General features: G+C 38.1%; 8 protein-coding genes across 8 annotated transcripts in view; 7 read left to right on the plus strand and 1 right to left on the minus strand.

Annotated features, from left to right (window-relative positions):
• Positions 1-3,855, plus strand: part of Cbr-pld-1 — a gene marked incomplete at both ends in the record, with an annotated part of 6,196 nt that extends 2,341 nt beyond the window's left edge. Inside the window, 8 exons of the mRNA XM_045242627.1 lie at positions 1-1,317; positions 1,366-1,499; positions 1,547-1,741; positions 1,789-1,895; positions 1,942-2,173; positions 2,381-2,473; positions 3,214-3,604; positions 3,755-3,855. The exon at positions 1-1,317 is cut by the window's left edge and continues 5 nt beyond it. Coding sequence (XP_045092340.1) covers positions 1-1,317; positions 1,366-1,499; positions 1,547-1,741; positions 1,789-1,895; positions 1,942-2,173; positions 2,381-2,473; positions 3,214-3,604; positions 3,755-3,855 — 2,570 coding nt within the window. The remainder of the gene's footprint in view (positions 1,318-1,365; positions 1,500-1,546; positions 1,742-1,788; positions 1,896-1,941; positions 2,174-2,380; positions 2,474-3,213; positions 3,605-3,754) is intronic.
• Positions 3,856-4,031: 176 nt separating this feature from the next.
• On the plus strand, positions 4,032-6,316 carry CBG02319 (the record flags this gene model as incomplete). Its single annotated transcript, XM_045242628.1, has 6 exons — positions 4,032-4,044; positions 4,407-4,819; positions 5,371-5,616; positions 5,659-5,924; positions 5,968-6,139; positions 6,188-6,316. The coding sequence occupies 6 exons, from the start codon at positions 4,032-4,034 to the stop codon at positions 6,314-6,316; spliced, it is 1,239 nt and encodes a 412-aa protein (XP_045092341.1).
• A 556-nt stretch (positions 6,317-6,872) lies between these two features.
• On the plus strand, positions 6,873-9,763 carry Cbr-dsh-2 (the record flags this gene model as incomplete). Its single annotated transcript, XM_045242629.1, has 8 exons — positions 6,873-7,193; positions 7,434-7,582; positions 7,631-7,983; positions 8,031-8,309; positions 8,373-8,792; positions 8,844-9,218; positions 9,263-9,578; positions 9,622-9,763. 8 exons carry the CDS (start codon positions 6,873-6,875, stop codon positions 9,761-9,763), a joined length of 2,355 nt encoding a protein of 784 aa, XP_045092342.1.
• A 333-nt stretch (positions 9,764-10,096) lies between these two features.
• Positions 10,097-13,949, plus strand: CBG02316 (the record flags this gene model as incomplete). Its single annotated transcript, XM_002630601.2, has 9 exons — positions 10,097-10,151; positions 10,203-10,340; positions 10,394-10,536; positions 10,587-10,688; positions 12,489-12,674; positions 12,717-12,773; positions 12,860-12,933; positions 13,639-13,792; positions 13,836-13,949. 9 exons carry the CDS (start codon positions 10,097-10,099, stop codon positions 13,947-13,949), a joined length of 1,023 nt encoding a protein of 340 aa, XP_002630647.2.
• Positions 13,950-14,167: 218 nt separating this feature from the next.
• Positions 14,168-14,807, plus strand: CBG02315 (the record flags this gene model as incomplete). The annotated part of the gene is made up of 3 exons (XM_002630600.1): positions 14,168-14,224; positions 14,269-14,486; positions 14,531-14,807. The coding sequence occupies 3 exons, from the start codon at positions 14,168-14,170 to the stop codon at positions 14,805-14,807; spliced, it is 552 nt and encodes a 183-aa protein (XP_002630646.1).
• Positions 14,808-15,727: 920 nt separating this feature from the next.
• On the plus strand, positions 15,728-17,303 carry CBG02314 (the record flags this gene model as incomplete). The annotated part of the gene is made up of 4 exons (XM_002630599.1): positions 15,728-16,205; positions 16,251-16,798; positions 16,842-17,054; positions 17,103-17,303. 4 exons carry the CDS (start codon positions 15,728-15,730, stop codon positions 17,301-17,303), a joined length of 1,440 nt encoding a protein of 479 aa, XP_002630645.1.
• Positions 17,304-19,388: 2,085 nt separating this feature from the next.
• CBG02313 lies at positions 19,389-20,328 on the minus strand (the record flags this gene model as incomplete). Its single annotated transcript, XM_002630598.2, has 5 exons — positions 19,389-19,472; positions 19,524-19,798; positions 19,841-19,998; positions 20,043-20,167; positions 20,218-20,328. 5 exons carry the CDS (start codon positions 20,326-20,328, stop codon positions 19,389-19,391), a joined length of 753 nt encoding a protein of 250 aa, XP_002630644.2.
• Positions 20,329-21,997: 1,669 nt separating this feature from the next.
• CBG02312 overlaps positions 21,998-22,476 on the plus strand; it is a gene marked incomplete at both ends in the record, with an annotated part of 977 nt that continues 498 nt past the window's right edge. Inside the window, 2 exons of the mRNA XM_002630597.1 lie at positions 21,998-22,044; positions 22,254-22,375. Of these exons, the coding sequence (XP_002630643.1) occupies positions 21,998-22,044; positions 22,254-22,375 (169 nt within the window). The remainder of the gene's footprint in view (positions 22,045-22,253; positions 22,376-22,476) is intronic.

Consider the following 22,476-nt stretch of genomic DNA (forward strand, 5'->3'; position numbering starts at 1 on the left):
AACGACCTGCTCTTGAGGGAAATTATTGGCGCTTGGATGAGATATTGAAGAGAAAAGCTGAACAAGGAGTGAAGATATTCATATTACTGTACAAAGAAATGGAAATGGCACTCGGACTAAACAGTATATACACCAAACGAACTCTTCAAGGACTTCATGAAAATATCAAAGTTATGAGACACCCGGATCACTATCCGTCAACTGGAACATTTTTCTGGGCCCACCACGAAAAACTTCTTGTCATTGATCAACTAATTTCCTTCGTTGGAGGAGTGGATCTTTGTTTCGGAAGATGGGATGATCATCGGCATGTTCTCACTGATCTTGGCTCTGTTCAATACTCTGGTGCACATCAAGTCAGCACAAACATGGCTAGTGGATTGAGAAGTTTGATGACTGCTCCTTTGACTCTTTCGCCTTTGGGACTCGAAGAGCATGAAAAGGTGACACCTAGAAATGAAAAGGGAGAGAGGAATGGAACAGTGAAACACGTGTCAGCTGAAGAGATTGATGAGCCGGAAGAAGTGACTGAAAGGACACAAGAAACAGTGATTGATGACGGTGAGGAGAACGTATCGGAAGATCCAGAGGTCAAAAAAATCATCGAGGAAACTGTTTTCACTGATAGAGAAACGGGAGGAGTAAAGGTTCGAACTCTCAATAAATTCCCGGTTGATGAAGTAACTAGACACTCAAGCCCTGCTGATCCACAAAAGAATTGGAAAGAAACGAAGACTACTGTAGTTGAATCCACATCTTCTGGTGGAATGACAACAAAGACAACTACAACCACCACCACAGTAAAAGTAGTGAAAGATAATACTATGGAGAAAGAAAAAAACAAAAAAGATCTTCGTCGAGCCGTTACTTCGTTGGATAGACAACGGAAACACGTTCCACGAGAGATTCTTGATAAGGCTGGACCAGCTCCGTCGATGCTCGAAAAGGCTGCGAAAAGTGGAATGGACTTCGCCCAGGCCGCTGAAAAGTACAAAGAATATGTGGAAAGTGGAGCAGTTCAAAAGGAGAAGCATCGGGCCCAAACTCCACCGAATCGTCGAAAAGCCAAGAAAGATTCGCGGATCACAAGAGCAGTTGGAAACTGGAAAAGTAATCGAGCAAAACGGAAGTGGAAGCAAATGCTCGAGAGTGATGAGGCAACAATGGGTTATGAGTTGGATTGGTTGAGATTGAGAGAAATGGACGAGAAAGGAGACGGAGATGATCAACTTGATGGAGGTGTTAAATTGTGGTATGGAAAAGATTATGTCAATTATATAGCCAAGGATTTCGTTGAAGTTGATATGCCATTCCATGGTAATCTTATTTTTAAATGTTTATTTTTTGTTTTATCGGAAATTTCAGATTTCATCGATCGCGGAACGACGCCTAGAATGCCATGGCATGACATCCATTCTGTCACTTTTGGAGCTCCAGCGCGCGATGTGGCTCGTCATTTCATTCAAAGATGGAACGCCACCAAAACGGAAAAATTAAAGGTGAGTAGTTCAATCAGAGCCATCTCTTGCAAATGTTCCTTTTACAGGATGACAACAACTACCCGTATCTCCTCCCGAAGAGTTACGAAAACGTCCGAGTTCCGCGTGTTTTCAAAACAGCCAATGCATCGGAAATGGTGAATGTGCAGGTTCTCCGATCGTTCTCCAAGTGGTCCGGATTGATAAGACAAACAGAAGACTCTATACAGATGGCCTATCTTTCACTGATTGCAAATTCAAAAGTATGTATAGTTTTACTTTATCCATTCTCAACAGTTCCTCACTTCAGCACTATATCTATATTGAAAATCAGTTCTTCGTTTCGATGATCGACTCAGTTGATGTAACAAACGAAGTTTGCAAGGTTCTATACAACCGAATCGTTCGTGCTTACAAGTTCGTTATTAACTTTCAGAAACCAGTAATTCGGCCATTCTTTCAGAGAGAAAGAGAATTTCCGTGTCTACATCATGATTCCGCTTCTTCCTGGATTCGAAGGAGATGTTGGAGCTCCAGGTGGATCATCTCTACAGGCTGTTCTCCATTGGACATATCGATCGCTCAGTCAAGGACCTAACTCTTTGATTCAACGACTGAAGGCTGTTATGCCGGATCCATTCAAATATATCCATGTTGGATCACTAAGAACCTACGACCAACTTGGACAAAAACTGGTAAGTGTTTTATCTGATATCTGATAGTTCGAGCTTTTCTATCGTTAGTCTGGAAAAATGTATAGTTTTTAATAGCACTTCTCCATATAAGCAGCATATTTACATAGAAACAAGAATCATTCAAACAAACACTATCGCGTCTGGCGAATCGTAAAATCGTGGCGTTAGTCGCTCTCTGTTTCTCTATGTCTCCTTGCATTCTTTCAGGTATCCGAACTGATCTACATTCACTGTAAGCTGTTGATCGTAGACGATGAGACAGTTATTATTGGATCAGCAAATATTAATGATAGATCACAGGTAATCAATTTAAAAACAAAAGCATAAGTAGATTATTTTCGGAAGAAGCAAATGTAGACTGCGAACAGAATCGCTGGAATCCAGAAAAGGAAGCATAAAATGATGTCGATTACCACATTGACGTCGCATTGCTTTGTGTGCCACCAGATAGCTAGGGGCTGAAAAAATTCCTTTGAAATGACCGGATTTTTTGTACTGTTTTAGTCTAGGCCAATCCTTTAAAAAAGGTTTCTGGAAAAGAAATGTGAGCTACCGTAGCCGAAAAACACAAATGTTACGGATTTTTCTATAGGTTCAATTTTTAGACTACGGTAGTTTTCGTTTCCTTTTTTTGGGCTCTCCATTTTTAGTAACTAAAATCATTACCGGCAAGAAGATGCAGAGAATAATCTCGACGATCATATCAGCGTCAGCAGACATGACTTAGTAATTTAAAAGCAGAATGAATAGAAGCAAAAATTTGATAAATTTCTCCCTCACACTTCCTCTTGCCTTATTTATATACGGTCTAGTCATATTCTCTTCCTCGCCTCTATTTTCAAACGATAAATAAATATCATGATTTCCTCCGCCCAGCATTTTTGGTGGTCTCTTATCATCCGGTTTGATGATTCAGATGACATTTTTGCACTCAATGTATGCACAAAATGATCGTTCAGTTCTGAGGAATGGACTGAGGAATAGTTGTTGTAAAGCGCATTTCATTGACATCAAAAATTCATATCATCAACATTTTACAGTGCGGAAATCGAGATTCTGAAGTATGTTGTGTTTACACGGACGTTGTCAAAGAACGATCGGTTATGGATGGAAAACCGTATGAGGCAGGAAGGTTTGCAAAAAGTCTCCGGATGCAATGCATGAGGGAACATCTTGGACTCCTTCCGGATTCTCGACGCAAAGCCAAGTTCACATATGCAGTTTCTTGTGATGACCCAGTTGCTGACAGTTTCTTTGTGGATGTCTGGCAAGCTACCGCGAAGAGTAACGCAGAAATTTACGAAGAAGTCTTCCGTTCGTACCCAACAGACTACGTGGAAACATTCGAAGAGTTCCAAAAGTGGACTTCACAGATTCCTATGTCCGAATACGCTCCACAACAGGCCGAGGAAAGAATTCGCGATCTTAAAGGTATTATCTTTGCTCTCGGAGACAATGTATAATTTGCTCTTTCCTGATAACTCTTATCAACACAAAAATGAACTTTTTGTTAGAAAGGAATTGATGATTTCATTCATAGAAAATGTCAGTAATAGAAATGCATATTTAAAGTTTTTTCAGGTGTCCTAGTTGATTTCCCGTTGAACTTCCTCTGCAGAGCCGTTCTCACTCCAGGAATAACATCGAAAGAAGGACTTGTTCCCAGTGCTGTCTTCACCTAAAAGTTTCGTCTCAATTTTATGAATTTCGCCTGCTTTTTTGCTCGTTGCCAATTGTGATTATTCAAAAGTTTTCAGCTATTTTTCTTGTGTATCTGCCGGTTGTTTTTTCTTTCAATTAATGGCAGCTTGATTTTTGCCCAGCCTCTTTTGCCTGTGAAATATTTTTTTTCTTTCCGATGATTAGTTCAAGTCACTAACCTTCCCAGTAGAATCCTTTTCAATTCTCTTTTCCATGTTTCAGAATATGATGAAAATATTGCTTGTGTGCCAAGAAACGAATTCTGCTCTCGAAATGTCTATTTTATGCCTAGTTAATGATTAATTACTTATTAAATAAATTTTTATCTTCTAATCTTTCTTCCCGTTTACCCCATCATCAAGATTCGTCAGACATCGAATTTTATTTGGACATAGAAATTAGAGAATTACAGTAAATATTGTTTATTGAAGAAGATCTTTCAGAAAAAAAACTGAAAATGGGGGATGATAAAGGGAAGAAAAGTAAGATTTACAAACGAAAAAAAGCAATTCCACATTTGTTGGTCTTCCAGAATTCGAAATGCCATCTCCACCAAAGCCACTATCCTTCGAAATGCCTAAACCACCAGTTCTTCAGCCAAATATTGCTGCTCTTCTTCAGAAAACTAATCCAGGAAATAAGGAGCAAGGTCGAAATGTGCCGTTCAATCAACCAGTACCACCTGTTTTGAACCCTACCGTCAACACAGTGAATCCATTCGCCCCAAGACCAAAATCAGTATCACCTAATCCTTCGAAAGAGGAGATACCCGTGGCATCTGCAACAAAATATATGAAACCGAAATCCCCAATTCCACCCGAGAACTCTGACCAAGAACAAAATGAAACTAAAATAGAACCTGCTCTCGAGAAACCAACAACATTGAAAACGACTGCCCCAACTACAGAAATCCCAATTACGCCGATGGTAGAGGAAACTAAAGAAGTTTGTGAAAACTAATGGAAAAACTGTAGAAGAGCCCTTTCCAATTTGACCAAATTTTTATCGAATCCTGGATTTTTCGGAATGTCAAAAAGAGCTTCAAGTTTTTAGATTTTTGGAATATTCCGAATTTGAAAATTTACTGAAATTCACATTTTAAAGCAAAAATCTCATTTTGCCATCCCAAAAGCGCCGAAAATTGGGGGAAAATTGACAAAAAATTTTGAAAACGCAAAAAAGTAATTCCACTCGAGTCCCACAAGTGAACTCTTCACATGCAGCTTTGATATACTGTAGTTCAAAAATCTCTAATTCCAAAAAACAACTTCGAAAAAATTCCTGAATATCCTTCCCAGCATCCCTTGTCGAATTCCCAAAAACTAACAAACATTTTAGATCACAATATGCTTAAAATTATGTTCAGTCTATGATTTTTCGATATCTTTCACAGTGTGCACAGGGACCAAAAAAAATTGGCTCAAAATTGATAGTTAGGGGCCCTTTTATTGCAGGTTTTGTGGTAATCAGTTTTGTGACAACCATTCTCGTTTCAGATAACCTCTCCGGCAAAGGTAGAAGTGTCCAGTCACGCTGAGAACTCGAAACAAGATGGATCAGAATCAAATACTGTATTTACGGATAGAGTGGACATGAGCGGAGGTTTAATGAGCTGGTTGACGAAGACTGTAACCGAAAGTAAACTGTTGAGTGACGTGGCTGAGAAGGCGAAAGCTGGAGTGGAAACTGTCATGACTACTCTGGATCCCGGAATGAAGCCGTTCCTAGCGGAGCATGGAGTGGTAAGAAGATCAAATGAAACTCTAGGGATTGATTTCATTCAGATCGAGTTCGCATTGTTCAACTGTGACGCCGATATGCTCACTGTCGCATCTGACGCATTCACACGTGCAGGTGCTATGGCAATCTGTCGAGGTCTCTCTTTCGATGAAACTAATGTGATTGCCAACTTCAGACCGTTGGTATCTGGAGAACAGAAAGCTCGAAAACTATGCGAAGCTAAAATCGAAGCAGCGCGTAAAACAAAGAAGGCAAAAGAAGAAGCAGCAATCGTCGTTGTACAACCGTTTCTTTTAGAAATATCTGGAAGGTAGGGTTGGGAAAAGTTCTCGAAAAAGAAACTAGATTTCCAGACACTACTCCACATGTAAAGTAATGCTGCACCATTCCTCTATTTATTTCGACGCTATATCACAACTTCTAGAAGTACCAGAATCGATAGTAGAAGCAATCCAAAGATTAGCTAAACTAGAAGGTTTACCCGAGGACGAATTTTCAAGCTCTGTATCACAAGCTATCAAAAATGTAACACATTTTTGGTTCATTAATAAATCTCAAATGCTTTGTTTGCAGGTTTACAAGACATCTGTCAGCTCTTGGGAGCCGGGAAGTCTTGCTCCATATGACTCCAAAGAGCTTCTGTCTGTTGCCTTCTCATCTGTTTCGCAACAACTTCTGCGCAACTTGGCTCCAGTTAACTGAATCAAATTGATTGCATTTGCCCCTTTCCTCCATCTGTACTATTAGAATCTTTGTTTGGGTGGTCTTATCGTGCACATAGAGACATTTTTATTGTGATGAAGATTTTTTTTTTCTTATAATGTAAATAACTTCCTAACTTTAATTGAATGAGTCAACCGATAATAATACAAAATGATGCATTTAAAACTGGGTAGTAAAATGTTTGTTGTAAATAAATTGAATGGCATTAAATATCTAAACTTGTATTGATTGCTTTTATGAGCCACATATGTCAATTGACCTGCCCTTGTCTCCAGATGCGTTTGTATAGAGTGCAGACCTTAGACAGTGTGACAAACAAAGAGACGCAGAGCAAAGGACGCATTTGCGCGTCATGGTGCGCGCACATAATAGCAGATGAAAAAAGCGCTAGACAACCAACGTTCAAATTCATCATCTTTTTCTCTCGTACAGATCTCGTTTTTTCTTTGTCTCCCTTAAATAATCTTATCTAGTTTTCCAGTTTTTGCTGTAAATCCTCCAATCCTTTGTAGTTTCAATTTTAGATTAGACAAAAATGACTGACTCCCCATCGCCGATCGATTCATCGTTCGACGCTTCAGATGTTGCCACACCGTGCACTGTAATCGCAGCGAAAAGTAGCATTAGAAATTTTCGAGATCTTGAAGAGGGAGATGATTTTGATGATGATGATGATGGTATTGAAGATCAAACAGATTATACAGAATCCTTTCCACAACCAGAAGACCGGGCGTTGGATGGTGAAGATCCATCTAACATTTACGTAGATGATCTCTCGAAAGAGTTCAGTGGATGCGCTTCATCGGTTATGGAACCACTTCCAAAGCCTCTTACATTTGCCAGAACAATGACAAAGGTAATTTCATGAAAAGCACACGATAACTAAAAATTCAAATGGAAAATTAAAAATATCACAACACTCAAGTGAGAATGAGAGAATGTGAAACCTGTTTTTCTAATTTCTGTAAGATGTTTATCTGAAAGTCTGAAAATAATAATAGCCATTTTCAACAGAGGTGCCATCAAATCACATTCGATTTCCAGACTAGAAAATTCTTTTACACTTTATCGACCATTGTATTCATAAAAATTTCAGGTATTCTATCATCTGGATAATGATCCTGTTCCGTACACAATTGATGTCCATGTTCCACCTGATTGCATGACTTTACGAGATGTGAAGAGAAAACTTCCTAGAACAAATTACCAGTATTATTGCATTGCTTTAGATCCAGATTCCGGAAAGTGAGTTTATCATAAAAGTACCCGACTTCCATCAATTGCAATTTTTAGAGAAGTTAGAGCGGAAATTCGAGATGATTCCCAACGACTGTATCCCTTGAGGAGTGGAGAGTTCAGGTTATACATGTTGACGATTGAAGGGTCTGTTCATTCGGATACTAGTTCTGGAAGACACAGAAGAAAAAATAAGGGAGGATCATCAAATGGAAGCAGTAGTTCCAGAGATTATCTAAGAGCAGCTCGTGATTATGATAATCAAAGCGAGTCTCATGCTGTTTTGAGTCGTTATTTTACGTTTATTCTTTCAGCGCCTTTCACAGATGACGAATCTCAAGTATCTGAAACTCCTGTTTACGTGAAAAAGGCTAACGCATTCAATCGAAGGCAAGCTTCCCAAGCCTACGGTAATGATTACTTAGCCATTCTAAACTCTCATGCTAATAGTATTCAGATCAATATCAACCTCGTCACATGCTTCATGCGCGTCACCATCAAAACCATTACGAAGATTCCACGTTTGATGTGACTTCAGAATCGGAAAGTCAATTCCGCAGTGGAGCTCTATATGATGAAGACGTAGACGATGCTCAATCCATCAATACTGATTTGACGTCGGTTTCACAAGTGCAACTGAAAAAGAGATGGCGTCAACAACAGAAAGAAATGAGGAACAAGTGGAAACGAATGCCGTCAATGTCTACTGCCTCGTCTTCATTGTCCAGCATTACAGGTAAGACTAAGTCCCTTTCCTATTGATTCCTAAATGGATAGATAAGATATAAGCTAGTTTCAGAATCTTCAATGGGTCTCGAAGTGATCACTGTTCGTCTGAATCTTCAATCAATGCCCCTAGGAATGATCCCATACGGTCTCAAGACTGCAAGAGGCGGAGACGCAGGATTATATGTTGGAGACATCCTTGGTCGAGGAGCTGTAGCTTTAGATGGAAGAATTGAAGTTGGAGACATGATATCTGAAATCAATGAAATTGATTTGTCCAACTATTCGAACGAAGCAGCAGCTCAATTGTTGAAAGATGCCGTTGCTCCGCGACAATTCGTCACACTGACCATTGCGAAGTCGCTTGATTCTAGAAAAGCAGCTGCGGCAGCTTCCGCAAGGAATACACGTAACGAGCCAATCCGTCCAATTGATACAAACGAATGGATAAAGCACGCGAATGCGATGAAGGGTATGCCTAGTATATCAGAAGGTGAGTTGTCAACATTTTGTCTTTTTTAAGAAATAAACGTTTTAATTTCAGAAAGTTGTTCCACCCCGATTCCTGACGATTGGCCAACGAACAGCTCAGCGAGTGGAACACCTTTTGGTGGGCCTCATCCAGCTATCGCTCACATGACAACGGAAACTAACAAAAAAAGGATAATGGAAATTTTGGCAGCTCCCGGATCTGGTCTAGAAATTAAAGATCGTGAATGGATGAAATTGCCTCTGAAAATGTGTTTTTTGGGAAAGGATCTGGTGAATTGGTTGCTCGATCATGTCGAAGGACTCCGTAAACATAAAGAGGCGAAACAGTTTGCTAAAGAAATGTGGAAACTTGGTTACATTGTGGACGCTCTCGGCCAGAACGTATTCTCCGAAAATTGTTACTACAAAATGGGAGAAGAGTGTGCTGGTATGGCGTTCAGGTTATCGTTTAGTTTATCATATCCATTTTAGATTACACCCAACTTCGTGCACCTGATGGAGGGTTCAAATATGCTCAAAGCCACACGTCATCTGCATCTGGCCACAGTAGCAACAATAATATTTTTCCTCCATCCATGTACCCTCCTCAAATGAAACCGATGCCGTCCACTGCTGGTCTCAATGCTCATCACCGAAATTCGGCTGTTTTGAATTCAATGGTCAGTGGATACGCATCAATGCCGTCATCACCATTTCCTAATGTGAAACCATCTGCTGTTGATTGCGGCAGAACACGAGATGACGTACGCAGCCAAACAAGTGGAAGCAGCCAAGGAAGCTCACGAAGGTGAGAAAAATATTCAATTATTGCTAATAAATCTCAATTTTAGGTATGTCGAACTTCCTCGCAAGCCATCTTCTCTAGGAAGCGGATCGGGGATAAGCGATCAGATGAACATTGATCGTGTCGCTTCAAGAAGTTCGTTTCGAGCGGCGATGAGTGGAAGTCTCCGTCATTTCAGCATTGACTAATATATTTTTTAATAAATAATCTCTAATATCATCTAAATAGATTCTATGTATTCATTTTTTCTCAGCGGAATAATTTTTTTTCACTTATTTCATCCATCATATTTCTCTCTTCGAATTTCAACATACTGCCCATACTTTTATCTCCGAATTTTCTGTCATTTTGCATTTTTTTTTCTTCATGTTCAATACAATCTTCCTATCGAATTTTAATACATAAACGTTCTGTTAAATAACACGTGAACCATGTCGGTGAACAGCGCACTAACGACACATGCGCTGAGGTCACCTCAAAATGCCATCAAGGCGCTCCAACACGACCATCAAGTGTCCGGAATGCCGTTAACCGTACAATCTGTTGGAAAAGAGCTCTGCTTCTGGTGTGTTGAAGGCAAGATTCTATATTCTTGTTTTTCAAAATTCGAATTCTCGCGAATTTCAGCTTTTCGGGGATGTCCGATTCACGAAAATTCAAAAGTATTCTGGAATGACACAAGTGTGAAAAGCTATACAGACGAAAGCGATGGATTCCGAATTGTAAACGAGAAAGAGCTTATAAATTTGGAAAAGTCAGTACAGTGTAAGACTTATTTGCGAGTCTCTCGGTTTTCAGTTCGTCAAAAAAAATTATAGACACATCTAGCGGAAAGTTTCTTCTCCCAGCAAACAGTTCATCTCTTCCGGTTTCTTCAGTTTTTCACTTTGAAAAAGTCAAAGAAATTCCAGCACCACATGAATTGAAAGAAGTTCCGGAAACTATTCCAAAGAAAAAAAAGGTTCGTAATATGAGCTTTCACTAATTACTTTAATTAAATAAACTTTTCAGTACAATAAAAAGGAAGTTTGCAAAAAACCAAAACAACCGAAAGAAGTTGAAGACCCTGACGTCCCGAGAAAGAAACGCACCTACAACAAAGCTCCAAAAAATGTAAGACAGCGAAAAAACCTAAAATTTCAATTCAATTGATTTAATAGGGCATCAAAGCGATTCCGGTGGAAGGTGCAAAAGGGAAAAAGGAAAAATCTCAGAAACTGGTTAGTTTAAAAATAACTAAACATCAAAACTGTTCAAGTTTTCCAGTTTGTATGTGAAATTTGTGAATTCGCATGCACTGTCCGACGCAATCTCGAATCTCATTTTGTAGAATTTCATGGAAGACCTAAATGCGAGTTTTGAAAAGATAGAGCCAACTGATATATTTGTTAATTTCAGATGTCTCAGAGGTAGATGTCATTCAATACGACAATAGAGAGAGGTGATGGAGATGTTCCGCGAGCAGTTGAATATAAATAGTTTTTTGTTAATTATGTCCTTTATTTAATAAACTAATAAAATTACATAAAATTGTATTCTGATATAAAACAATTGGGACTGTGGAAGAGGGACAGCTGTGGCCGAAAGTCCCACAACGACAACTACAGCAATCTGAAATTGTCTTATTTTCATGATTTTTTTTCTCATTTTTAACGAAAAACTCGAACTAGAATATTAATATAGAAAATAACCTTATTTTTAGGTTACGGTAGTAGGCATTGTGGGACCTTCAGCCACGGCCATTGGCGTTTCTCTTCCCTACGTTCAATCTTTTGTACCAGGATAATAGGAAGACCAATCTTATGCTAGTAGTTGAGTTACTGTAGATAGCATAGAGGAGGTTCCAGATTACTTTTTTTTCATTTCGAATCCCGTATTCAGCATTCCGGAGAAATTAATTTTATTCCGAAAATCTCTGGTAGAGACACTGCCAATGTAATACTTTTTAATAATCTGAACTTGCAAGTCAATAAAATATTTGAACTATTCTGCAAGGCATTCCTTGACAAGAAAACCTAAAGAATAAATCACAAATTATAGTCAAATAGACTTCTGAAAAATGACAAAAAGTACAAACGAAGTAAGTACAAAACTCCGAGACGAGGGGGACCCCAGGGGAAGGATTCAGCAAAGTGCAAACGAGAATTTGGTTTGCACTCTTTAGCTAGAAAGTCTGGATAATATGCACTTATATAAGAATCGACTATAGTAAATTTCGTCATTATTCTGAAAAACGGAAACTCCGAAATTGAGTCGATATAGGCGTCCAAAAACGTTTAAAAAATGTATTCTTATCGAACTACCGTAATCCTTTTCTTTCCTTTCACAGACCTTGAGAATAGTGTTTTCTCGTTATCACCTCCCAAAGGTAATCAGTGTAGCCATCTCCTCGTTTGTCTATTATCATTCCGATCTCTCGAAACTTAACCCATCGGATTCTTGTTGTTCTCTTCACGGCGCCCATTTCCCCCGGCCGGTTATCGGCTCCATGGCAACAGCTCCTTCTTCTTCTTTTTTCTCCCCTTCTTTCGCCTCCCATCATCTACTTTTGTTATTCAGCTTTGGGCACTCGGCGCCCGCCGCCCGCCACATATACACTTTTCTGCTCTCTGTCTCTTTTTGCGCCCCGTTCTGCTTCGCTGAATTATCAGGCAAATCTCACGAACACAGGTGGTCTGCTGATTTTTCTTCTTCTTCTTCTTTCAGCATAAAGATTAGGAATATGGAATAGAAACTAAGACCTAATAGGAACTACAGTAATCCTCTGGCCTTTTCTGAATGTGTGGTCCACTAGATTATTGAAATTAGGATTAAGATTGCTTGAAGTTACATGCGTTTCCAATTTTTAGATCCCCTTTTTGTTCATTCTTGGTTCTTTGTGTTCTTGTCTAATTTCGAACTGTTTGATTCCAGCTGGCAATGGATTTCGAACTAAAAAACCCTGAGTTCGTGCCATTCCAATATCGACGTCGTCCTAGAGCTTATCTGACTAAAAAGAAGAGACTGCAGCTGATTATTCGGGGAATCATCGCACGAAAGAGTCTTCTCATGACGGAAATTGATAGGCCAATAGAGAAAAAGAATGAAAACAGCAGACCAGTGAGTAGTTGTTCTATTCTCTTCAATTATAATTGTTTTCAGAACGCCAATAACTTGAAGTACAAGATATGGGATGGTGTCCTTCCCCCGCCAGGAGTTGTAAGCTCAAACTTCTATCTCTCTCCTACTTTTTCCTTCTTTCGCTTTCTCTTTCGATCGCAGTTTTAATGTATAGAACCTTCCAGTACGTTTGCTCTGCATGTAATTCAAATCAAAAGACAGCATACCAGTTCTGTGAGCACATGGCAATTCATCATAGGTATGTTTTCTGGGGTCTATTATAATTGTATTCTAGAGGATTTTCATAATTGTTTAGGACAGATGTATGTATATGAAGTATATTGTTCATAACTGAACGAATTGTTATTGTAAACAGTTTCTTGTTTTCTAAGCTAGACTTAAAAAAAGAGAATACAAAACAATAGTTGGGACCAGAGATGTCAGGAATGACATTTTTGAAAATCCGGAATACGGAATAAAATAACTTTATCAGAATACACAATACAGAACCCGGACAAATAAAAATTCACAGAACCCGGAAAACGGAACACGGAATCCTGAATTTGGAACCCGAAGTAAATAAATTATCTCGGAATCCGGAATTCAGGGATTCAGAGTTTGGAGATCGACATTCGGAATGAAAAAAACACGGAACCTAAGACACAGAATCCGGAATAGGAATCCGGAAAATTACTCGAACAGAGTTCCACACGAGCTTTCAACTTTGAGCCCACATATCTCATTCCCTGTAAGAGATATTTATAAAAAGTTAATAATCAAAACATTGGCGATATTATGATTAACGTTTTAACAGTTGACTAATTTTCGATATCTTTCACAAGAATCAAGATAATTGAGCTCAACGTTGAAAGTTTCGGCTAGATTTGCATTAGAGTGTTTACAGTAATCCGGAAAGAACGAAAAATAATAAAATGTAAATTTTCCATCTCTTATTATATTTCAGTGATCCCAACGATCGTGTGTGGAAGTGTGTCTACTGTAATACTTCATTTGGAAGACGTGGAGGTCTCCGAAGACATGTTCAGATGGTTCATATGCAGATGATGCACAAATGCCCTATTGAAAATTGTTCACACCCTGGATACAAGTGCACAAAGGTTTGGAGAATATCAGAGAAATTTAAAAAATAAGGATTTTAAGGCTCTCAATGCTCATGTCCGAACGCACACTCGACCATTCACCTGTGATCGTTGTGATGCAGCATTTGCCAGAAAAAATGATCTTCAAGTTCATCAATTCACCCATTTCCTATAATTTACCTTGTGATTATTGAACCTCATATCCTATTCTTTGCGATAAAATGAAACTTTGATTCCCCAAAGTCCAATGAAACTGACTAAAAGGACAAGAAAATATGGGGTGTGCTTCCGGAAAAGTGTCAAGCGGGCAATGCAAACGTAGACAAGCTTACGTAAATAACTGGGTGATATAAAAGAGAATGGTTCGACAAATGAAACATACAACTTTCTAGAATGAACAAAGTCATTTACTCTACATTTGCCATTCTGGCTATCATTGCCATTTCACAGGTAGTCGATTTGAAAGTTACAGTAACCCTATTTGTCATTTGAAGGTTCAATCAGCAGTCTTGCCAATTTCATCGAAAGAAGTTGCACTTGTAACATCTTCACCTTCTTCTTCTTCATCTGAAACTTCAATTGATACATTGGGATCATCAAGAGTCAAGAGACAAGGAGGAGGATGTGGTTGCTGTGGGTGTGGGTGTGGATGTGGATGTTGTGGATGTGGAGGAGGAGGTGGAGGATGTGGATGTTGCTGTTGTAGACCAAGGTGAGCTCTTCACTTCAAGAATCTTAAATATGGATCTACTCTAGATGCTGCTGTCGTCGTTGCTGTACCTGCTGCCGTACTTGCTGCTGTACTAGATGTTGTACTTGTTGCCGTCCATGTTGCTGTGGATGTGGATGTGGATGCTGTGGATGCGGAGGAGGAGGGGGACGTAAACGTCGTTCTCTCCAGAATCTTCGTATTGCTTTGGCTAACAAGATCGAAGGAATCGCTAAAGTTGTGAAAGGATCTGATGTTCCAGCATTGGCACCATTCAATGATGCTCCAACTACTGTTCAGGAAAAGAAAGATGTCATCAATTGAGAATTATTCTTTCTAAAAACTAACTTTATTTTAAATTATGTCAATAATAAATTTCATTTTTTCTGCTCTAGACCAGCATTTTTTGAAGCTTACTGGTAAACCGGTCATTCTATTTAGAACTAATATTTTTGGGATATATAAAATATGATAGGGCTCGACGAGATCTTCAAAATAATACTGTTCGGAAAACTGTACCTTGTCAAAAAACAAATTTACAGACAAAATGGGCCGAAAAAACAGGCAGAGCCCGGCCCTGCACGGATCCGCCACTTTATGACTTACCGTTAAACCTGTACTAGAAGAAGCCGGCCAATTCTTTGTTTCAATGTTCCTCCGGAGGGCCCTTCTATTACAGGGGCCCTTCAATTAGAGGATGCCCTTCTATTTTTCCCGCCATTTTTCCGGAAATTTTTCATCGAAAAATTCTACGAATTTTTGTTTCAAATTCATAAAAATATGTCAATTTCACCAAAATTGAGCAAGTTTTCTATAAAAAAATAGTGTTTCAAAAAAATTTCTTCTTAATTGTGGAATTCCTGAAATTTTGAAGCTTCTATTGCGGGGGTCTTTCTATTACAGGGGTCCTTCTATTTTTTCAAGCCCCTCTGGGAGGGCCCTTCTATTAGAGTCCAAAAATTTTAGTTCTAAAGAAAACGATAGCAGGCCTCGTGAAGGCCTTCGAAGGCACGGTTTACAAGTATTCTTCAGACGTTGATTTTTCCCGCGGCAACCCATATTTTCAAAGATCTTTTTTATCAGTGCTACGTGGATCGGGTATAAAAGAAGAGGGTAACAGAGAATACAATAAGTTTCAAATCCGCCTGTTTCGTTAGCTTTGAGCTTTTGTTTTATAGTTCGATGTAAGTTTCCGATTGTTTTAGGTGTAATCCCATTTTTTTTTTGCAGACGGATTCCGGAAAATGAAGAAACTCATAACTAGTAAAGCTTCTCAAAACAACAGCAAACCGAAGGAGATGGCAAAAGGATCGAGGAAACCGAAACCACGTGGATTGGACGATAAAGAAGAGCAATCAACAGCCAAGTCTTCTAGAAATACGAAGCGTACAAAGAAGAAGAATCCGGTTCAGTCGCCAGCAATCTCCCCCGGACCAAAGTCTCAGGTGCAACCGAAGAAAGACAAGAACGATGTGAGTATTGCTGAGGATGAGATGATACCCGGATCAGCCATCTCCACCATAAGCACTGTTTCAACTGTTTCAACTGCTGGAGTCATGGATCTTCCCCCACAGACTCCGCCGAAGAAAGAGGTAGTTGCATCGACTCGTAAGACCAAAGCAGTACACAGTGACCAGCCGTGTCAATCGAATAAGAATGGACATACTCCTACGGAGAAATGGGTCGGAGAAGCTGCAGCGAAATCATGGATGGATAAGGCTGGTAGGTTGTTCAGATGAATTCAAAAATGAATATAAAATATTTTAGATTTTGCCAAAGTGAAAGCTGACTTCGAAAAGATTCAATCAGTTTCTGTGAACATCGAAAAGGATTGTAAGAAGTGGAAATCACACTCCAAATTGAACCAATCCGAAGACTATCCAGCATTGGATGCAAATCTGGTGAAGGTAGAAAACGAATATGTGAACATGAGTCAAATAGATGTTCCCCTTGGACGAGGTGTTCTCGTTGGACAACTTCCAGTCAAAAATTCGGAAGAATCCTTTTGGAAAGCTGTCTTCGAGAAACACGTAGCCCACATTCTTGTCATCATTGGTTCTGAAAGTTACGACTTTTTCCCACACAAAGTTGAAGACTACCGTAACTATGGTCAGATGTGGGTCAACAATAGACGAGTGGAACAACTGAATGATGATATCTGCCGTTACATGATTGAAGTCTTGCCACATGGATGTTCCAATTCGATTGTTTGCAATCTGACAGTTATCAAAAACTGGAACATCGACAGTGTTCATGCCAAATATTCGGTTGTCATCAAAGAGACAATTGAGTTGACCACTTTTTTGTCGCAAGCGGTGAGCTATTGTTTTTTTTATTCGACTAAATTATTTATTTCAGGCAAGTGAAGAAACTGCATTGATCATTTCCCATCATGGTGCTGGTCGTGCTGGATTCTTCCTTTCTCTTTCTGTTGCTGTCAACAAATTGGAATCGAATACTGAGCCTTACATCGCGGACATCGTCAAAAAGATTCGTGATCAACGTCCGAAAGCAGTGGAGACACTGACTCAATACGCTTCCCTGTACATCTCGTTGTTCTATTTCATCAAAGTAACATCATTTGCATTTTGTTGTAATTGCACTTTTGAGATTTTTCAGAAAAAAGTTGTGAAAGTGGACGGTGATAAGAAAGCATCTCCATCTGATCCTTTGGGAAAGAAATCAGTTGAGTTGACACAAAGTTTCACGAACTCTTTGATTGCCGAAGCAACGCAACCAAGTCTTATGAGATCAGCAATGACGGATGCCTCGATTGCTGGATCCACTGTAATGAGTTCAGCCATTTCCGGACAGAAATGAAATGACAGAATCAAAAGAATGTGAACATCTAGGAATTTTCTGAATAAAGCATTTATTTTTTTCTCTTGTTTTTCAATAACAAAGTTTCAATAACAAAGTTTTTCAATAATTTTTCTTTACAATAACATTTTTTTGAAAAAACTTTGGCTCTTTATAATTATACCGATCCCTGGAGATTATTTTTGAAAATTGCGCTACGATTTCAAAAAAAAATAATTTTTATAGCTTTGAAGTCTCCTGGGGATATCCAGGCTGAAAATCTGAATGTTTCCGGTGAACTGATTTTTTTTTAATATTCTGAAACTCCGACTTTCAGAAGTTTAGTAGAGTTTAGGAGAGTTTTAGGAGAGTTCCTAGGATTTTCTGGAATTTCAGAGTTTTCGACTATTATGATTTTTTGGAACTTCTGATTCCCTGGATAGTTTTCGAACTCGATTTCAAAAATTGAAAACATTTTCGGATACTTTCCTTTTTGAATGGGAGAGTTGTGGATTACTGTAGCTGTCAGATTATTCAGAATTGAATGAATGAGGATTACTGCAGTTTTCGAATTTATTTTTCAAAATTGAACAAATGAGGATTACTGTAGTTTTCTGACATAATTTGGAAATTTGAATAAAACAGTAGTTTTCGGATTCTTTTTTTATTGAAAAAAAAAGGATTATTGTAGTTTTCGGATTAATTTTTCAAAGTCGAAAAAAATTAGGATTACTGTAGTTTTTAGATTATTTTTTTTAACATGGGGATTACTGTTGTTTCGAATTTTAAAAATAGAACAAATGAGGATTACTGTAGATTTCGGATTCTTTTTTTTTAATTGGAAAATTGAGGGTTACTGTAGTTTTTAGATTTATTTTTTAAAAATTGAATGAATGAGTATTATTGTAGTTCTCGAATTATATTTTCGAAATCAAAAACATGAAATCGAAAACATTTATTGTAGTTTTCGGATTCTTTTTTTGAATTCGAGAACTTTGGACTACTGTAGTTTTCAATTTTCAAAATAGAAAACAATGAGGATTACTGTTGCGGAAGGAACGGCTCTGCCATTTATTCCTCAACTTAAAGTAAATATACATTCGGTATTATTCAATGTGTCAACCACGGTGGCTCAATCATCTTATCTTATCTACGATCTGATCAATCGTCGCTATATAAGCTGAAGAAACCAACGACAAGATGTCTACATTCGTTCCATTCCAATCGGTTCAAGTCTACGAAGATCGGCTCAATGGCAGCTCACCAAAGGAAAGAAAAGGATGGATACGGATGGGACCACGAGGACAACTCGGAAGAAGATTATGCTCCATTCGGGAGTCAGCCGATAACTCTTTTGTATTTAATAAATTAGTTAAAGGTGGGGGGACATGAAAAAATTATTTTCTCGAAATTCCGTTTACATACGCCCCTCGAGGAGTTGAACTTGTGAGGGCGAGGATTGAGGGTGCGGCGCCGCTACCGACTGAGCTACACGGGCAAGGTGAAAGCGGCCGTCGAATTGCATACATAAAGGCGAGGACGACAGCTGTACGCAGAGTGACATTAAGCGTTGTACACCGTCACGGTAGAATGCATACTCTGGCCCCGAAAATCCCCCGTAAAATCTCCTGTCCCCCCACCTTTAAAATTAAACGGCTTAATGTTGTTCTCAACTGATACTAGATAATTTAATGCTCTCTTGCTCATCCGTACGGTTAGGGGCTCACCACCCAATATGCCGTCACGACAATTACTGTAGTTTTTGGATTAAAAAACAATTGAAAAGTTATGGATTACTGTAGTTTTTAATTTTTTATCGAAATAAAAAAAGGATTACTGCAGTTTTCGGATTCACGTTTCAGAATCGAAAAATTAGTATTACTGTATTATTACTGTATTCATTTTTCAAAATTAAGAAAACGAGGATTACTGTAGTTTTTGGATTGTTTTTTTTTTGGAATTAAATGAATCAGGATTACTGTAGTTTTGGATTCATTTCTTTCGGATTCATTTTTTGTATTTCCTGAAATGAATCCGAAAAAAAAGAAAATCAGCTCGCATTATAAAAAATAACTGTATTCTCTAAATCAGCACTAAAATAGAATTTTATTTAGCTGCTTCCTCTCCTTTCTCCTTTGACAATTTCTTCATGGTCATCCCTTCTGGATTCGGTGACATCAATGAAGTTCCCTGAAAATTATAATTTCAAAACAAAAAAGAATCAAAAAGACATCATCATACATCAGATTCGTAACTGGGTCCTTCTCTTTTCCTTACTGATGGTGCATCTTCAATTGTATCGTCACTGTTTTCATTGACTTCTCCTGGCTTCAAAGCATTCCGACGACGATGAGCAGAAGATTCAGCAATAGCTGGTTTCGTTGGTTCCGCTTTACTCTCTTGCACAGTAGTCGTTGATTGTGTTTTGGCGGTTTTCTTCATTTCGTTCTTTTCATCATCAACGTACTCAGATGCTGGCTTAGGAGTTGATACCTTTGTATACGGTACCTTTCTCTCTAAATTCAAATAAGTTAGACTAATTTTGAACTTCATCTAACCATCAACAAGTGCTTCCGAAAAAATGGGTGATATTATTTTGTTCTGACTTCTCTCTACCAATTTCTTTGGCATTTTTCCCTTTTTCTTTGTTTCTGGTGAACCTTTTGGAGATTGTTTCTCATCTTTAGTCGGAGTTTTTGCAGTAGCTGTTTTTTCTCTGAAAATTACAGAAAGTTTGACAAATCTGGACTAGCAGAATACATATTAAGAAGTGTCGATTTCTTAGCCTTTTGTTTTGATTTTCCTTTGGCATGTTGTTTCCCTTTTTTAGATGACGTCTTCTTTTTTGAAATATTCTTCTTCATTTGAGATTGAGTAATATCTTTCTGAAATTAATTCCAGATTTTCTCATTTCAAAAACTATTGTAAAACTTACAGATTTTTGTTCATGTTTTTTGTTTTTTGGAGTTCTTTTAGTGTTAGATTTAGATGTACATTTCACAAGAAGTGCGATAGTTATAGTGATGAAAACTGTTAGAAAAAACATTTTTCTGGAACATAAAGAGTTCGAAATTTCACAAGGATGTAGGCGTAAACTCACATATAAAGTTTGAAGAATGTCAACGACTTACATACGTGCCTACTTTTTTCTGGGAGAAGAATGAAGAAACGTAACACGTTGCTATTGACCTGGTATGCAAAAATCTGAGCCGTGGAAGGGAACTTTGTGGGCGTGGCCAATGGTCATCGTAACAAAAACTACCGTAATCTAAAATTTTCGGTTTTTTTTCTCCAATACTAATGCTCTCCGACAATTTTTTGTGTTGAAAACCTCCAAACAAAAAAAAACTGGAAAAAAAAACGGACGAAAATCGATTTTTAAAATTTTAAAACGATTTTAAAATGAGTCAAGTTTATTCTAATTCGAATTCATTTTAAACTATAATAGAATATACCGAAATTACAATACTCTTTCCGAAATTCTTAAATTTTTTAGAAATGGAATTCATAGAAGTTATCTTCCGAACTTCTCAATTTTCAAATTTCCAAAAACATATTTCTGAGATTCTGATTCACAAAAATTCTGACTTTTGAATCTGTGAATGCCTGAACCACCGAATTTTCTGACACTATATTCTCGAAACATGGGTTTTTGAAGCTTGGAATTTCCGAATATCCAAATTCGAAGTTTTCCGAACATCTAAATTTCCGAAGTTCTCGAAAACTTTTGAGATTCTAATTCACAAAATTTCAAATTTCTGAATTTTCGAATTTTGAAATCTTCGAGTTTTTGAACTTCAATTTCTCAAACTCTAGATTTCCGAGGTTCTCATTTAAATACCGAAATTCTGAATTGCTCATATTCTGAATTTTCAAACTTTTGAGTTTCCGGATTTCAGAACTTTACAATTTGAGAATGGAGGAAATTGAGAAGTTGAAAATCTTCGAACTTCCGTATTTCGGAAATTTCAAGTATCCGAACTCGAAAATACTCACATTTTTAATTTAGAAAACTTCAGAATTCCCGAGTTTCTAGAGATTTTCAATTTTCTTTGAAATACCGTAAACCCTGTAATAAAAGAGCCCCCTAGCGTTCAACTTTGACCCAATTTTTCTCTGTTCCTGTCAAAGATGTAAAAAAGTTGTCAACTGATAAATTGTTTATCATAATATCAGAAGTGTTTTGTTAACTGACACATTTTGGATATTTTGCATAACAATTGAGATAATTGAGCTCAAGCTTGACAGTGTGGGGGCCCGTCTAATACAGGTTAATCTTCCACTCCTCCGTTGAATGCTTCTTCTTATTCATTCCGTATTATAAAACTCTATTACTATTTCGCAACTTCCCTCATCCTTTTCTTCAATTTCCCTTTTTCCCTCTTTTTGCTCGTTGAAACACTTTCATTTGGTTACCAAGGAGACTCCCCCCTTTTCCCCCCCCCCCCCCCTCGTTTAGATGCAGTAAAAACTCTCTCTTCTCCTTTTCTACCCTCCTCCCCCTTCTTCTTCTTCTTCTTTTTCGTCCACACGCAAACGTAATCGTATGTATCTCGTCGACATAATCCTAAAAGAAGCAGCTTCTAGGCTTATGCTCATCCGATAATATTATGCGATTATTACTACTTTCCCTCTTTTTCTTTTTGCTTGTTCTTCTTTGTTCTTCTCAACAACTTCGATGTTATCATTGTATCAGTCGTCTCACGACTTCAGATATGACTACAGATGAAAGGAATGCACTGAAGACGGCTCTTTTTACAAGGTCAGTTTCAATAGTGGATGATATCACAAGATTCGTGAACACTCTAACTCAAATTTGAGCCAATTTATCTAGTTCCTGTCAAAGATATGAAAAAGTTGTCAACTGATTAAATATTTTTGAAAGTATGATTCTTTCACAGGAAATGAGATATAAGGGCTCAAAGTTGACGGTGGCGTTCTATTAGTGGCTCTCCTATTTTCAACTTGCAGATTCAACATTCCTCCATCGAATGAATATTGTCAAGTTGGTGGAAGTGATCTTCAATTTAGAATTGTCCCAAAAGAAATTTGCCCTAAAATCAACGACACCTGCGTTAGAATCACTTCAGAAGGTTCGCTTATTCTTCTCGATATGTTTTTTAAAACCTTTTTCGAAATACCGTAAACACTCTAATAGAACGCTACCCAAAACGTCAACTTTGATCCAATGTAT

The sequence above is a fragment of the Caenorhabditis briggsae genome (genome assembly GCF_000004555.2).
Source record: "Caenorhabditis briggsae complete genome, chrII, whole genome shotgun sequence".
Taxonomy (NCBI): Eukaryota; Metazoa; Nematoda; class Chromadorea; order Rhabditida; family Rhabditidae; genus Caenorhabditis; species Caenorhabditis briggsae.